The 16,474-nt window shown below is 31.8% G+C and overlaps 1 protein-coding gene across 2 annotated transcripts; it reads right to left on the minus strand.

The window, feature by feature from the left end:
- Positions 1–347: 347 nt before the first annotated feature.
- On the minus strand, positions 348–10,828 carry LOC107455642 (uncharacterized). 2 transcript variants are annotated; one of them, XM_071183290.2, is made up of 4 exons: positions 10,771–10,828; positions 3,350–3,619; positions 1,763–1,886; positions 348–651 (listed from the first exon to the last, which is right to left on the minus strand). In XM_071183290.2, the coding sequence occupies exons 1-4, from the start codon at positions 10,811–10,813 to the stop codon at positions 423–425; spliced, it is 666 nt and encodes a 221-aa protein (XP_071039391.2). In that variant the 5' UTR covers positions 10,814–10,828; the 3' UTR covers positions 348–422. The 2 variants fall into 2 exon arrangements, with proteins under 2 accessions (XP_071039391.2, XP_015928767.2); XM_016073281.4 differs by lacking the exon at positions 10,771–10,828 and adding an exon at positions 4,765–4,926.
- Positions 10,829–16,474: the final 5,646 nt, after the last annotated feature.

The raw sequence follows: 16,474 nt of genomic DNA on the forward strand, positions 1-16,474 counted from the left end.
TTAACTGTTAAAGCCCAGTTAGAAAATTTAAAAAAAGTTATTTAGTTCAGTCTTAAACAAAACACCAATTTCTAGACCATACAATTTAGAAAAATGTTGGTATTTTCTGTTTTTAGTGAGTGGGTTCTAGTGCATTTGAGGTAAAAGTTTCTTACACTTTTGTCAAACAGGTCAGAAAACTGGACCTTCTTCAAAAACCTAAAATGAAGAAAGTAACCAAGACATCTTAAATATCACTGTAAAATTTGGCACTTCAGATGTTAGCCATAACTACGTCAAGAACAAATTTGAAAGTAAAACAGACATTCTATTTAAATAGTTTTAAATGTTTATCAGACACTGAGAGATTTCTTAGAAAAGTTAAAAACATTTATTCAAATAGAAACAGTGCTAAGCATTGTTCAACAATGCATTGAAATTTCTTATAGAAGCAGGAGAAAAACTGGTACTGCGGTAAGGATAAGACTAAAAGGATGAATCACAGTTGCACCAGAATTACATTGCGCTTTATATTCTGCACAGTTCACTTCAGACATAGCAGCTGCAAATATTCTAGCTGTACCCAGTAACTTTTTAAGCTCCTTCTGATCAATCTGGCAGTTTGATCTCTTATAGCCATTTAGAGCACATTTCTCGTAGTCTTCCAAAGCACTACAAGAGATTAACACTCATTAAGAAAACTAGTCAAGTTTAACAATTTTATAATTAAACTCAAGCATTAAAACAAAACAAAGTTAAGGATTAATGAAAGTACAAAGTTTATCTACAGATTAATGGATAGTTTTGCACAATTTTTTACTTAAAGTGGAAAAATTTGTTTACAACTTTGTGGACAAGCTACATTATTAAAATTAGTTACATTGCAGATTGATCTCCAAAATCTAAGCAGCTTAAGGCATACAATTATTCAAAAGAAAGTTAACATTACACACATTTTTATTACACCATGAATATATTAAAGCAGAAATTTCTCTATTGGAAAATATTGTCACCAAGTGTTAAATTCTGGCGGCTTTTCTTTACACTTTATGATTTACTACGTTTCGAACTAGGAGCCGATTGAATAAATTTACTTTAAAGTAATAAATTAGTATGACCCTTAAACATTTCGTTATAGTTAAGAATTTTAATAGCATTCTAGAATATCAAATGTCTAGAACCAGACAAACTGCGAAAAACATGATAAACAGTAAGAAGTTCTCATTTTAATTCCATACTGAAAATGGCCAACTTCTGTTACAAAAATAGCGCAAAAGCCAGGAGGGACAAGACCGAGTTAAAAGTAAGACTATACGAACTTTTGATTCAAAATAAACTCAAGACCGATCAAATGTAAAGCTACAATAGAGAAACTAAAAGGCTTAAGACCATGTTTATCTCTGAAACTACTATACAAATTTAACTTTTCCAAAACAATCCATAGCTAAGCTTTTAATTAAATTACTATATCCAAAAGACTAAACTGCGCTACTCCAATTTTAAGAATAACTTAAGATATTTAAGGTAGCAACAAAATTAAATTACGTACTTGAAAGGTACCGTAAAATTATCTTTCTCAAAAGTTTTCAAATTAAATAAGTCATATAGGAATCTTTAAGCCTAAAAGTGAAAATTCGAAGTATTTTCTAGAGGACACTTTAAGAGACCTTAAGAGCAAGTTTATTATCTGAGATTTATTAAACAGTTACTGAAGCTTATTGTAGATAAGCACAAGTTCAGACTAATACTTTAATCTTAGAATTTAAAAATATGATTCAATTACCAGCAAACTCCACCATTATTTTCCTCATCGTGAAGGCTTATGACAGTCTGCTCAAACCTATCATGACAACCATCTTCGATCTTGTTTTTCAGATTTACAAGGCAGCCAGTACTATCAGTTACAACTGCAAAGATTATTGGAATCAGTGTAATCAAAATCATAAAAATAAAGCTGAACGATTTCTAAATCAGCCTTTAGCACGTACATTTAGAAGCTAGGAGTCTCCCTTATTGAGTTAATTTCTGAAAACAAAGTGTTTAAATACTTATTTCTTCCAAATTAGTGCCAAGTCATTTTTCTGAATTAAGTGAATACTCACAAATATGGCCGCATGATATTTAAAATTTCGCTATGAGCATAGTTTTCTAGCAGCTACTGTAAACTTTTACAATAGAGTGGTTTTAAAATTGCCATTAACTACTTAAAGTAGAATATGTACACACATACAGCATACATAATAAGCTGAAGTGAAACTTTATTTCTACTAATACTTTTAGGTTTTATTCAAAAGCTTTCACTAAATTCAGATTTTGAAGCAAAATTTGCTGAAGGTGAAATATGTAGTAACTCAGAATGAATGACTCATTCGTATTTTACCATTTAAAGTACTTCGAAAAGAATTTTGCACGGGCACTGTTCAAAAGATTAATAAAGCATTTTCTAATGTCATTGTACAGAGCAAAAACGTTAACTCTGAATAAACTTATTTAAATCTTTCAGTTTTAAAAAAAGCCCGAGTCTTTATAACTCAGAGTGAACTTTGAACATTGTTAAAGTATGCGATAAAAATGAAACTAGGTTTTTCACGAATAAAAATACATTTTTAATTTTGATTTATTTTTAACCACAATACTAAAAAGAGTGGAGCATTAGTTGCTAATTTAATTTGCGAATCTAAGCTTACGCCCATTTATAAAATTAGTATGTTAAAAACTTCGTTACAATTTAATCTAAAAATATGTGAATTTTAAGAAGAGTTTTGAATCTTCAAAATACGCATTTTTAATGACAAAATTTAAAATCTGCAAACGCTGAAAAGTTAACTTATTTGTTATTAAACTTAATATTTAACAAGATGTTTCTTAGATTAAGATCAAAATGTTATTAGGAGTAAAAATAGTTTACAGTCGTTGCAACGCATAGATTTGATTCGGGTAATTAATTTCAGAAAGATACAAAACCTAAATTAAGACATTAACCTTAAAGTTAAAGAGTTGAAAGCTCGTACTTTAGATAAATTCTTTTCATGGATAAACACTCAGGAAAAAACAGTTTTTCAAATTATTAATTTTCAGAATCGGATAAAAGCCCTCATGAAATTTAATACTAATTTCTAAAACCGATTAAACTCACTATCTGAACTTACTGACTAACTGTCTGAACCATTTAAATTGTTTCAACTAGTAATAGACATATCATAAAACATGTCAACTAGAAGTAAGAAAATCTCTTGCATAGTAACGCATTTGTAAAAACTAGAGGACTAAATACACTTCCAGAGCCTAGTTAGAGGTTTGAATAAATGTAGAAATTTATTAAAGGAAAACTGCAGTTTATTGAGAAATGAAGACAAAACCAAGTACTTACGTTGATCTAAAGTGGTTTCTTCTATTTCAGTTTCAGTGGTATGTTCTGTAGTCTGAGTTGTGGGGTTAACTTTTAATTCCTGCATGCTTCGTGTGGTGGTTTCAGACTCGCTTGAATTTCCAGGAGTTGTCTCATTCATGGATAGCACCGTTGTAACAGTTTCATTTACAGTAACTGAAGTTGTAGGTGAAGTGCTCAGATTAAAAGCCTCTTTTGGAATACGAAAAAGTCCAGTGTTGTCATCATGGACATCACTGGATAAGGTCCCAGCTAAAACAAAGTTTACAGTACATTAAAGTGCTCCAAGGAAAAATACAAGCTAAAACTAGAAAACTTCAAATTCAGACTAGAGTTCCGATAAAAACTTGATTGTCCAGATCAGGGTAGCGAGAATACCTTAAATGCAACATTTCACCAAAATTTAGTTTATTGCTGGAAAACACATTCTACTAGAAATTAATTTCATTACAGTACAGTGCGTAGCAACCATAGTTTTCAAAAATTAAGTATCTAAGGCAATTAAAACCTGGTTATGTACAACAGTAAAGTTGAATTTACGAAGCAGTCATTTACAAAAGAAATAGGAAATATGTAAAAATACGGATTTAAATAAGCGACAATATTTAAGTGGTTTCGAATAGTACTAACAGATTTTCAACCCAAAGATTTAAAGCTTTATGCTTAATTTGCTCCCAGCATTTAAAGTCAACGCTCGAAGTTTTAAAAATAATTTTAAAGCAAAATCACGAGCTTAAAATAGAGTTAAACTTCGAAAATCATTAGTAATTCAGTTTACTAGGCTGCAAGATTCCGTAAAAACAAATTACATATAATGCATGTTTTATAACACAAAACTTTAAGTTTATTCAAAAAGACCTCAAAATTAAGTTAGAGATAAACCCATATTTTTATTTTGCAAAATTTCTATTTTCATTGAACAGTATTTTATACAAATTCATACTATGCACTTTAATTTTTAATCTAAATTATTTCATCAAATAGTTGTATTTGCTTGACCTATAGTTTTAGAATAGTTTCGCAATATCAGGCAAGAAGTCTTTAAAAACAACGAAATTGCCACATATTTAGAAAATATATCACAATAGTCATTTTTTTTTATAAATACCAGACTAGTTTTTCACAAGCACTTCACAAACGAAAAAGAAAAGTTTCAAAACAAAATAACCTTCCTCAACAATTAAACAACGCTAAATAGCAAATATAAGCATTTTTAATATTGACAGATCAGAATAACGAAAGTTGGATTGTTAAATTATTTATATTAATATTTATATTTATACTTATATTTATACTTATAATTTAAACTAATGATAACACTTTACGAATATAAACGAATACAGATTATGAAAATTTATTCTAAAAATATAACAATTGTACAAATAAGAGGGACTTACCAAATAAAAGAGCTACCAGCACATATAAAATATACCCTTCCATTCTAATACTTAAAAAAAATGAAGTGAATTTCGTACAGTTGAAGTTCTCTCTAGTGAGTGTTTCTCAACAATAACCTGGAACTTTCCTTTAGCCAGTATAAAACAATGTCTGAGTACGCAACAAGCAGAATTATTTTTTTCCAAGAACTCGTGGTTTATATAAAAGGCGCAGGGAGAACTTATTTGCATAAAACTCAGTTGAGTTAAAGTAGTAGTAAGTTGATGATCAGTTCTTGGTAATAAGATGTGAGGGTGGTAGGTTAGATTCCTGCCATAATTATAAACACGATATATCTATTCCTGCCCCGCAGTGGACTGATCGTTAAGACACGATTCCCAGCAGATCACCGAAGTCAAGCATCACTGACTGCGGTTAGTGTGCGGGTGGGTGACCACTTGGATCAGTCTGCGTAGGGACCGAGGGTGTGCGGTATTGGTCCTCGTTAAACTGTTCTACCGTAAAGTGCTCGACTTCGCGTGCAGGTCGTCGGGCTACCGAAGCGGGGGTGCCATCCCCACTGCATAGGATCAAAATTGTGATGGCATGTCTTCGGATCATCCTCAGGGATGTTTCCCAGACCGTCACCAAGAGCCAATTGTGCAGCTCTAGTGCGACGTAAATGAACAAATCAATCAATATCTATTCCTTTCTCTTTGAAACGTCCTTCTGTACATAGTAGTAGTAGTAGTTCATTTACGTCGCACTAGAGCTGCACAATCGGCTATTGGCGACGGTGTGGGAAACATCCCTGAGGATGATCCTCCGAAGACATACCATCACAATTTTGATTCTCTGCAGAGGGGATGGCACCCCCGCTCGGTAGCCCGACGACCTGCACGCGAAGTCAAGCACTTTACGGTAGAACGGTTTAACGAGGACCAATACCGCACACCCTCGATCCCTACGCAGACTGATCCAAGTGGCCAACCACCCGTACACTGACAGCAGCCAGTGATGCTTGACTTCGGTGATCTGCTGGGAGCCGTGTCTTAACGATCAGTCCATTGCGGAAATCCTTCTGTACGTACATGCGTGTAAGAATGAATTAAGAATAAACCTATTCCGTGAGCATTTAGCACATACAACAGAGCGCAGATGTGGCCAAATGGTCTCACCATCCCACTAAACATTCTGTAGTGCTGAGGTTGCGGGTTCAAATATCTCCGTAAACCTAGATGTATCTGCGTGCAGTAAGGTCTTATAAGCCGTTCTTTGCACTGATAACACAAGTCTGTGTATGTATGTATAACAGTAATAAAATAAATAAATAACCAAAGAGAAAGCAGGCAGATACTTCTAAAGTTAATTCAAACATGCTTAGTTTTTAATATTTGTGTTTTTTTATTATGTTTGTGATAAGCATTAATCCCCCTTTTGCAAGGGATAAAAGCGAATACAGTCACTCGATCGAGTGACTGTAGTATATGTCTTTTTACTACCACTCATATTTTATTCTTTACTCGAAATGTTTTTTATTTTAACATTATCTTTATATTATGATTAATGCTCTCTATTACAATATAGCAACTCTAAACTTAAGGAAGTTTCTGCTAGGCTATGAAGCTTTTCTGTGACTTTATATTTTGTAACAGTTAAGAACCAAGTATATAGTCAACACTGTACTATCTATCATAGTAAGCATAATTATAAACAATACATAATGTTTAAAGTTATTGTATATGATCCATTTTATGATAATAATTCAATTTAGAAAATTTGAACTTGAACTTATGTTCCACATGACAATTTAAAAGTTACATTTATCAATTACATGGTCTAACTATTATTTATTACCTACCTAAATTTTCAGTACTCGTGTTTTAAGTTCAAAGAACGTCTCATAAGTGCATGAAAAATTGAAAGACATTAGAGAGGTGCTGCGAGCCTAGTGTTAGAGACTCGCGATTTTTTAAACTGTTTACTATTACACATATATTTGAAGGCTTGTGTGCTCAATAAAAAGAAAGGCATTAAATCCATTACCAAATTGTAGAACATTGGTAACAGTTAAAGAAGGATGGCACAAGAAACATGCAAATTTATTACCGAATTCGAAAGCACCACGCTTCATAGCGTTTGACGCAATGAGATTCAAGAAGATTGATGAGCTAGTTTGTACCACGAAGAAGCATCGCGAAGAATCATACGAGCACATCATTCAATTAAGACCAACTTTGACAGTATCAGTAATAAAGCATATGAATTGCTTGATTTAAAGAAGAAATGGATGGATTTAATTAAACATTTAGAATCAATTTTTTATTTGCTATTTTTTTTCTTCAATAACCAGCATACGTCATTGCCATCTTTTATTTCTGCGTGCTAAATATATTTTTAGAATATACAGAATTTAGTTTACTATTCTTCTCAGTGTGCGTACGGTTTTTTGGTTTAACTCCATGGTAACTCCAGAAAAACTGATATATTTGACTCTTTTAGATATAAAAAATAGGTCAAAATGAAATATAAAAATGTATTTTGTGTTCCATTTTATATAATTTGAAAATCAAAGGCTGTCATTTAAAGCTAAAAAGGCACGAACAAAAAACATCTCAACTCAAAATCAGACTGAATACAAAAGCATTTATCCTAATTGAAAGTGTCGTATAAAGTACAAGAATAGCTAATTTAAAGTTAAACTCTGATCGAACTTTAAATAATAATTATATAAAATTACAAGGCGAAACAATTAATTTTTCTCTGCAGAAAAACTCCATAAGGCATGGAAAATCAAAAAATCAAAACTCAACAGCTTTGATATTTAAAAACTGCCTTTTTTTAAAAAATAAACAAAAAAGCTGTCCAGGATTCGCGAGAATTTCTCGAACGAGCTTTTGGAAAATACTTTTATATCTACTTATGTGACATCATCGTAGGTAAATCGTAGCATTTGTCGATTTAGAAGCAGCAATCAAGTTCGAAACACACGCGTAACGTCTCTTACATGTATCCAATTAAATTTTACTTAAATCCCATGATTTGACACAATAATTTAACTTCTTCTCGAGTTGCAAGTACCCAATTGCAATTCTGGTGAAAGTAAACAAAAATCTACAACGCACAAACTTATATACCTATTTTATTCATGTAGAACTCTGTCACCTCGCTCGTCACCAACTAACCATATCTAGTGGGTCACACTTTCGGCCATCAAGTTGGTAAAATAGATAATTCACTGAAATCTGGGATCCCGCCGAACTAGCACAATGAATAATTAGCATAGATCATGTTGGTCTTAATTACAGCTTTACATACAATGTGAGTCTTGATTGTGACAAGAGTGTAATAATATTTTTTTTTAATCTATGTATTTTTATTCTCGTTTTTCTGTATTTTTTTTTTATGGAAATGCATAACTGTAAGCCATGAAGGTCATAATCTAAACAGAAAGAATAACAACAAAGGAGCATCAATAAGTAATGTTCATAATAAAAGGGGAAAAAATGAAATTATAACTATCGGCAATATGAAATGAAAGTTTTGCTCCTTTATTACTTTTCTTTTCTAAGCCTGCTGAGTCTTTTGTGCAGAAGATGGATAAGTCTGAAAATATCAATCTCATAGAACTCAATCCGTAAACGTTTTGGTGCTTAGCTTTTTTGCATCCTACAGTTTCCAAGCAAACTTCCTTGCACCCTACGTTTTCATGAACAATATCCGAAGGAAATCCATAAGTAAAATGTTAACATTATTTGACACTAATCAACGCTGTTGTCTAGCATGATATCGACAATTTCCTCACCAATGAAAAAGTTGAAGATGACCCTGGCATCCCAGATCTGCTCTCACATTTTTACACATTTTATACCATCTACATAAGTTAGTGCTGATTTTACCGTAGTGAACTTCCCCTATCTCATGACTGTCCTCTTCAACTTTTTCTTCTTCAATTAAAAAAAATGATATCACAGTTTATTATTTCTTCATCAATGGTGGTTTAATCAGTTATACCACTTTATCGGTATCTGAGGAACGTTACCAATAAAAAGAATCGCATTATAATTTATTTGGTCACGTTAATAGCATGCTTTGATCCGCTTTTATAGTCAGACATTTAAAACAGCAGACAAAATTTGCTAGGCACAAAGATCTTTAACTGTTTATATTTCAGAGCAAACATTTACTTAAACTTATTTTTATTTCCCCATCAGAAGATGGCAAATGTGACGTATCGTGATTTGTCGGTAGAGCTTATTCAAATAATTTGAAAAAAAATTAAATTGAAAGAAGAATCCTCCCCAAAAGAAAAACGCATAGAGGAAAGTGGATTATAACCGGATAACTAAGATTCGAAGGTATTTTTGAACCAAATTGTACGACCTAGAAATTTTCAGTTTTCACTAAAATTTTCTTTATTTAATTGTGTACTATGCATAATCTTTGAAAAAATCATTGATGCACTATTTTTTATAAATAACTTTTTTTTCTAAAAAAAGTCAAACTATGCGTACACCTGGTCTTACGCCAGTTGGGGTAAGAACAGATGCACATATAAATTCTATAGAACATTTAAAAATATACAATAATTTTACTAAAAAATGTCGCAGAAATTTTTTTTTATTTGACAATTTAATAATATTTTGCATGTAATTCACATGAGATGTAGTTATCTTCTTCTTCCACTGAGCTGCAGTTCCGTGGGTCCATTAAAGACCTATACCAATTGGGAGTTAGATCAGGTAGTAAACAATCTTGTTCCCACTAAGTGTGCCTTTTCTTTCCTCGAGAGCAGACGTTATCGAAACAAAACAGTACAGTGCTACAAATTTACTAAATTCTTATTATTTGTTAGGGTATGAATCTGTAATATATATAAATTAAGCTGAACTAAAAAGAATTGTTATAACTGTAATGATTTTTACAACTGTAATAAGGACAGTTAAAAAACAAAATAACGTTACACAGTTTATATTGTAAAACAAACTTTCCTACACAGACAATCAACAATATGTCATTATAACAGTACTCCTTCTTGAATAGTTGAGTGTAATTCAAAGTCTGTACGCTAGAAAAGCAGAACAAATTTTACCGCAATCTGGGTAGCCGGTCTTTTCCTACTCATGCGCTTCTCTCTCTCTCTCTACTCCACCCTTATTAAAAATAAACTCTTCTTACAAGTTTTCTCCTCCAACTCATGGTGGTCAAATTATACCACGTAACGAGAATCACTTCTTTGTGTTGGGAAATCTCAAAATTGTGGTAGTTGTAGGATAAGCATGAGTCACTAGTAGACAATTGGCTTAGTGCGACATCAACAGCCCAAAATTAAAAGAAAATAAAAAGAAAAAATTCCATGTGAAGTATAACATGTTTGCTTTGATTTTAAAGCAATTCGATTCAGTTAAACTCAACAGGTAAACTATCTAAGTCACAAAGTGTAAAAATCCCGCGCTGTCTTGCCTACAGGTTTAAACGTTACTTATTGATACATTATAGTACTATTTGGATAATTTACTTTTTAAAAGCAACAGCAGCCTAAACAACAGCTTTTTTAAAAGAAAGAAAAACAGGTAGTTCCATGATGCGTTCAAAATGCAATAAAATAGCCAACTTTATAGGGCCAATGTAGTGATTCGAATAAAAATACCAACTAGCTTACCATCTACATTCATGTAATTATCATAGTTTTTTCCTTTCTATTATTATTATTATTACTATAAAAACTTGTTTACGTGTTTCTTTTGCATCTTCCTGTGACATCCCGTAACTATCCAAATATTACTTTACATTTATTCGTAAGAAAATCAAGTGTGGGAATTGGCGCTTTATAAATTTAGTTAAAATCCATGAAAAACATATTTCTTTATAATATACATGGTTAAGCATATAAAAAATTGCTGAAAAAAAATTGTTTCTGATTTCAAATCTTAAAATATCAAGAAAATAATTTTAACTCATCGCTTCAATTTATTTTCTATTTCAGTACTCTTACAATAGTGTATTAATTAATACATTATAATTACCTGTTAACACCAGCAAAAAGAAAGATAAACTTGAACTTAGCATGTTTACAAGTAAAACGGGAGTGTGGTTGCTTTCTGATAAGAAATAAATCTACAGGAAATAAACACGTAAGAGTACCCTCGATAAGGCAAACAATAAAAAATTAAAATGTTAATTTTTTTTTTCGTTTAATTTACATTGTAAATAATGAATACATTGTCAATAATAACATTTGTAAATAATGAATGTTTTGTATTTTAATAACAGCTTTCCTACTCTTGTATTGTCACAAAGATATAGAGACTTTTCCTCAAACATTTAACATTTTTATAGCATTTTTTAGTTAATAATACTTCTCATGATGTAAAAAACTTGACAAAAAATTATGGAGTATTTTATAATTGTTCAGAGAAAAGGAGAAAAGTTTGGCAAGAAGTATGTCTATATTAGTAAGAACATAATATCACAAAACCGTTTCTTAATCTTGTTGGGGCATTCATAATGGACAGAAAATTATAAGGTGTGATACTTCATTTAGGAAAGAAGAATTTACCTGTTAATAATTTATTTATGGCCTTTTTACTCAGTTCTATTTTTTATTATAAAGGTATTTATATTATTCAAAGATTAGATCTATATAGACTATTATACTTTGTATATTAAACCACTTTTGATACTTCATCCATTTTTGTTATATTGCATTTAAATTACGAAGACTATTGACGAATTGTGAAGATAAGAAAGAGGAGATCAGCAAAAAGGAGAACTAATAAGTAATAGACAACTTAATAGCTGTTGTAAAAAAAATAAGCTGTCATAATAAATGTCATAATTGCTATAAATATTAAATTTAAGATTTAAATTTTTATTTTATAAATGTATGTCTTATTTATTGTAAACTTTTAACAGCTATGGTTTGGAAAAAAAATAAAAAAAGTGTTTTTAAACCAGTCAAAAAATAAGTGATTAAAGAAGAATACCACGTTATGAAAAACTTTATTTTATGTACGGATTCACCAAGCTCATTATGTCTACAGAACATTATTGTTTTTAAAAATCCGGAATCACTTAAAAAGGTCTTGATTAAATGTTTTTTTTTTCTTTATAGTGTCCTTTTGCTTCAAACATGCACAACAGTATTAGAAATTACTACTAATATTATTAATTAATATTACAAAGCAATGTCAGGGTTCACGATTTTGGTGAAAAGCATCACGATTTCCATAATAAGAGTCTTTGGTCTGTTGTGTGTCATAATTGAGAAAGTTTTGGAAATTTGTGCAGCATCGATACGGAAACAATACTAAGCAAAAGTTTGAAGTAAAATGCATCATGTTTTTTTTTCTTTTAAGAAAAGAGTCGCTTAGTAGTATATCGACCCTAACTATTTAAAGATATTAAAACTAGAAACTCATACACACTATTCTAAGAACTTGACAGAATGCGTGGAGGCTTGCCAAAATTTTAATTATTATTATCGCCAATTGGAGTTATTTTTCTCATTCTTTTAAGTAAGTTCACGCATCGGTTATCGTCTTTGAGTGTTCAGTAAATATTCAGGTCTGTTAACCTTAATGTAGGCAACTTAGAGATAGAAGTGTTTTCATTTACTCATAGTTTTTTTTTCCTTTTCAATACCCATCAGGAGAATGACCTTTCGTTAACACAGGCCTCTAAAGGGCAGATTTATTTGCAACTCTTTCAGGGACACCATATTAGATGGGCCAGCGCTGTCCCCACAGTAAGAACAGATAGTACAGAGAATGAAAGAGCATCCATGTCTTGCCCGGGATTCAAACCCAGAAGATTTCTGATGAAAAATCCAGTTCCCTGACCCCTACACACTCCGGTCTGCTTTGCTCCTAGTTTATCAGCTGGAAACTGATTTACTTGTGAATCGACAGTTTATCAATCAAATTTGCTATTTCAACTTCGAAACATGAAATCCTAAGTAATAGCTATTAAGTTATTTTATTTTATAACCGTCGTTGAACAGCCGACCCAATGTTTGGGTTTACTACCACAAATGTTGAGCTTTGTAATTTTGAACGCAATCCAGAAAACGAGGGAGCATGCCTGAATTAGTAGTGAGAGAAATTTGCTTTCGTGGAATACTTTTTGCTGGAATTAACCGGCAATTGCGTTACAGGCAGAGGAAAGCCACAAAAAACTCCCACGGTTAGCCTGACGGCAAGGAGACTCTAACCATGATCTGTCTGCCACTGAGGATATTTTACATCAGAATTGTGGTCGGCGCGAGCCGGGTGCGGAATTCGTATCGACCAGCCATTGCTGCGATTCGAACTCGGTTCACCTCATTGAAAGGCCTATCCCCTGAGCCACCACGGCACAAACAAGTGCTATGGAAAATTTTGGAGAAAGAAAATATTCTTTTACGAGATAATTTTTATAATTCTTAATTGAATATTTTTATAATTTTTCATTGAAAATAAAATCTGAATTTTTCTGAATCTAATTTTTTCAAAGAACCCCTGATTACAAAGAATCCCGCTCTATCCCCTGAGCCACCACGACTCACTCTCAAGTTATGCACATTATTCCTATTTGTGTTACATATAATAATTAATTTGATTTATCGTTTAATTATTTTGTTGAATTACATCTCTCCATGATCCGCGTATAAAATTGAGATTACTTTACCTCTCACTAACTGTCACAGTTTGTCAGAACAACAGATATGCACCGAAGAGCCATTACGTTATGATCACCCTTCTAATAACATGTAGGACCACCTTTAGCCCTCAAAACAGCTAGCATCCGCCGTGGCATTGATTCCACAAGGTGCTGATAAGTAGTCTGAGGTATCTGGTACCAAGCGCTCACCAACTGGTCCTGCAATTCCCTCACATTTCGAGGTACCCCCTCGCAATGTGAGCGTGGCAGCACGAATTTGGTTTTCCAAGTAGGACCACAAATGCTCTATTCGATTAAGGTCAGGTGAATTTGGGGGCCAAGACATGACTTGAAAGTCACTGGAATGTTCCTCGAACCAATCCATGACGATTCGACCCTTATGACATGGTGCATTATCCTGTTGATAAACACCTTCCCCGCAGGAAAAACTGTTGCCATGAATGGGTGAAACTGGTCTGCAACTATGTTCAAGTAGCTTACAGAAGTCAGGGATTGTTCTATGAGGATTATGGATCCTAATGTGCCCCATGAAAACATTGTTCCTGGGCGAGAAACCATGAAAACCTGATCGACCCCATTGTTATAGATGGAGGGTGGTTATAATGTAATGGCTCTTCGGTGTATAGACTTGCTCATTGAGAAAGTTTCTGACATTACCAATTCTACTCGTGTCTTGACCAATTCTGCTTTTTATTTATTTAGTTATTTGTGTTTAAAAAAAAAGAGGAAAAAAATGAAAGAACGATAGAAATGAAATAAGACATTCAATTTGAAGAAAAGTCCCTGAGCATGCAAGCAAGAGAATGTGGTTGCGAGATACTTCGGGAAGAAACATTCAAGTATTATCTGGAAAAAAATTTAAATATTCGTGGAAATGGCTTAGAGCTTTTATTGTCTCAGAACTAAAGACATACGGATTTAGTACATTGCTCACTTTTCTTTAAAAAGTAAAAGAATCCAGAATTTCTCTGGTTGACGTAATTTTTAAAACTTGATCTCTAAGTGAGCGAAACAAATTTTCTTTCGAAGAGTATTTCTCAAGATCTTAAAACTGTGTGATAATAATATGTATTTTTATATACATGTCCTCTCTTTTTCTCATTATTTTTGAAAATCTCCTAACTTTTATAACGCCAGTCTTGCAAGTCAAAGTGTTCCGAGTAAAAAAAAATATTTTTCGATATTAATATATAGCAATGAATAAAATTTAAGTCACTCTTATTTCCCGTCAGGGACATTTCGTAGAAATTGACTTACGTACTTTTCAATTGAAAATCAGTTGTATAGGTAGGTAACTTTCTATAGAAAACATTTAAATGATTAAGTTACCTCAGTTGCAGAGGTAGGTAACTTTTAATGGAAAACATTTAAAGGGCTAAGTAACCCCAGTAGTATGGGTAGCTTTTCCCCACAAACCTGTTTTTGTACTTTCAATGAAAGGGAAAACAATCAACAATCAACTCTGTCAGTTCTACCCCCGAGTTTAATCCGAATCTTTTTCCAATTGTTATTAAAATACTTGCTTTTTTTTTCTTTCGCTGAAAGCTTAAAACTGGTTAAAGTTACCCCAATTGATGGCATATTTTATTATCCACGCAAAATGTTTTAAATGCAATGGCTATGTTTTAGACGCTTTCTATCGAAGATTTTTTAAACTTTTGACCAATCACTATTGGAGTCAAAAAAAAGAAAGATAGAATTAAGTGAATCTAAATTCAGTTTATTTAAAGGTGAAGCTTAAATGATGTTCCTAGAAAAAAGTGAATAACGAATTTCATTCTTAATAAAGAAATACATGAGTTTTTAAGCCCCCCTTTCCAAAACTCAATAGTATTTCATCAAAACTACGGAATTTTTTCTTTTCAAAGTTTCAACAGGCAATATAAATTATAGTTTTAATGTTTTTAATATCCCATTTTTCTTACTTTCCTTTTCACATATCCGGTTTCCGTTTCCTCTGAGCTTCAGTAATAATTTGCAATCCTTAATATGAAAATCCTAATATGTTTCGGTTTCAAAGAAATGTTTATCATAAATGATAAAGAATACTCGAATTTTGAAAACAGAAAATATAATTCTGACTGAATGTTAAGTGACCTCATGATAAAGATAGTATATGGCTGTATAAATGAAGCGTAACTGTTCATGACGAATAATAGATGGCAGCACTAAAACTATTATTTTACGAAAATATTGCATTAATAAAATCAAAAATTAAAAACCTGATACAAAAGTCAATTTTCGAAAATTTGGTTTCTGAAATTTTGTACGCTGCAATTTCTTAAATATTCGATACGTTTAGTTTAAAATAATTTGGCTTCTGAAATCGTAGGAAATCTTAAGCATTGAACGCTTAATTTTTGCATTCAGCATTGGATCATGTTATGTTTGTCTTTTTCTTCTGAAAACAATTATATTTATCTTCGTTCAAAATTGTGAATAAAAACCACACAATTGTCCTTTGATTTTGTTGTCAATGCTTTACAATCATAAATCTATCAATCTCCTCTATTTATTATGCTAGAATTAATATAGATGGCAGCACCAGAAAATTATTTTGGCTATAGCACGGCGTAATATTATTTGAGATAGTAGTCCTCAAATATTAGTACGTCTTGGCCTATAGCATTTCCAAATTCAATATTTAAAGATTCAACTGTCTTTATTAAGTAAAACGTAGAAAATTAAGAAATTAACAGGAGGGTAAATAAATAAACTGTTTTGAAATAAAAAGTAAATTAATTAAATAAATAAATAATTACTCTATCAATTGAACTGTTTTTATCATAAATTTGAGTTCATACCAAGCATAATAATTAACGCTATATTCAAGAGAGGGCATTAATATTAAGAAAAATAATGTATCAAAAATATTAAAAAAAATGAAGCAGAATCTGCAGAAAAACTCTAAAGTCATTAGTAAAGATTTAAAAATTCAAATTTTTTACCCATTACTGCCCATATTTCTTTTTAGCATGGGCAGTTAATGTTCTGAAAACGCATCTTAATCTCTCTTCAATTATTTCACAATATAAATTATAATGAACGTATATATTCTTACCATATTGT

Source organism: Parasteatoda tepidariorum, chromosome 7 (assembly GCF_982258835.1).
Source record: "Parasteatoda tepidariorum strain Cologne lab strain chromosome 7, Ptep-v5.0, whole genome shotgun sequence".
Taxonomy (NCBI): domain Eukaryota; kingdom Metazoa; phylum Arthropoda; class Arachnida; order Araneae; family Theridiidae; genus Parasteatoda; species Parasteatoda tepidariorum.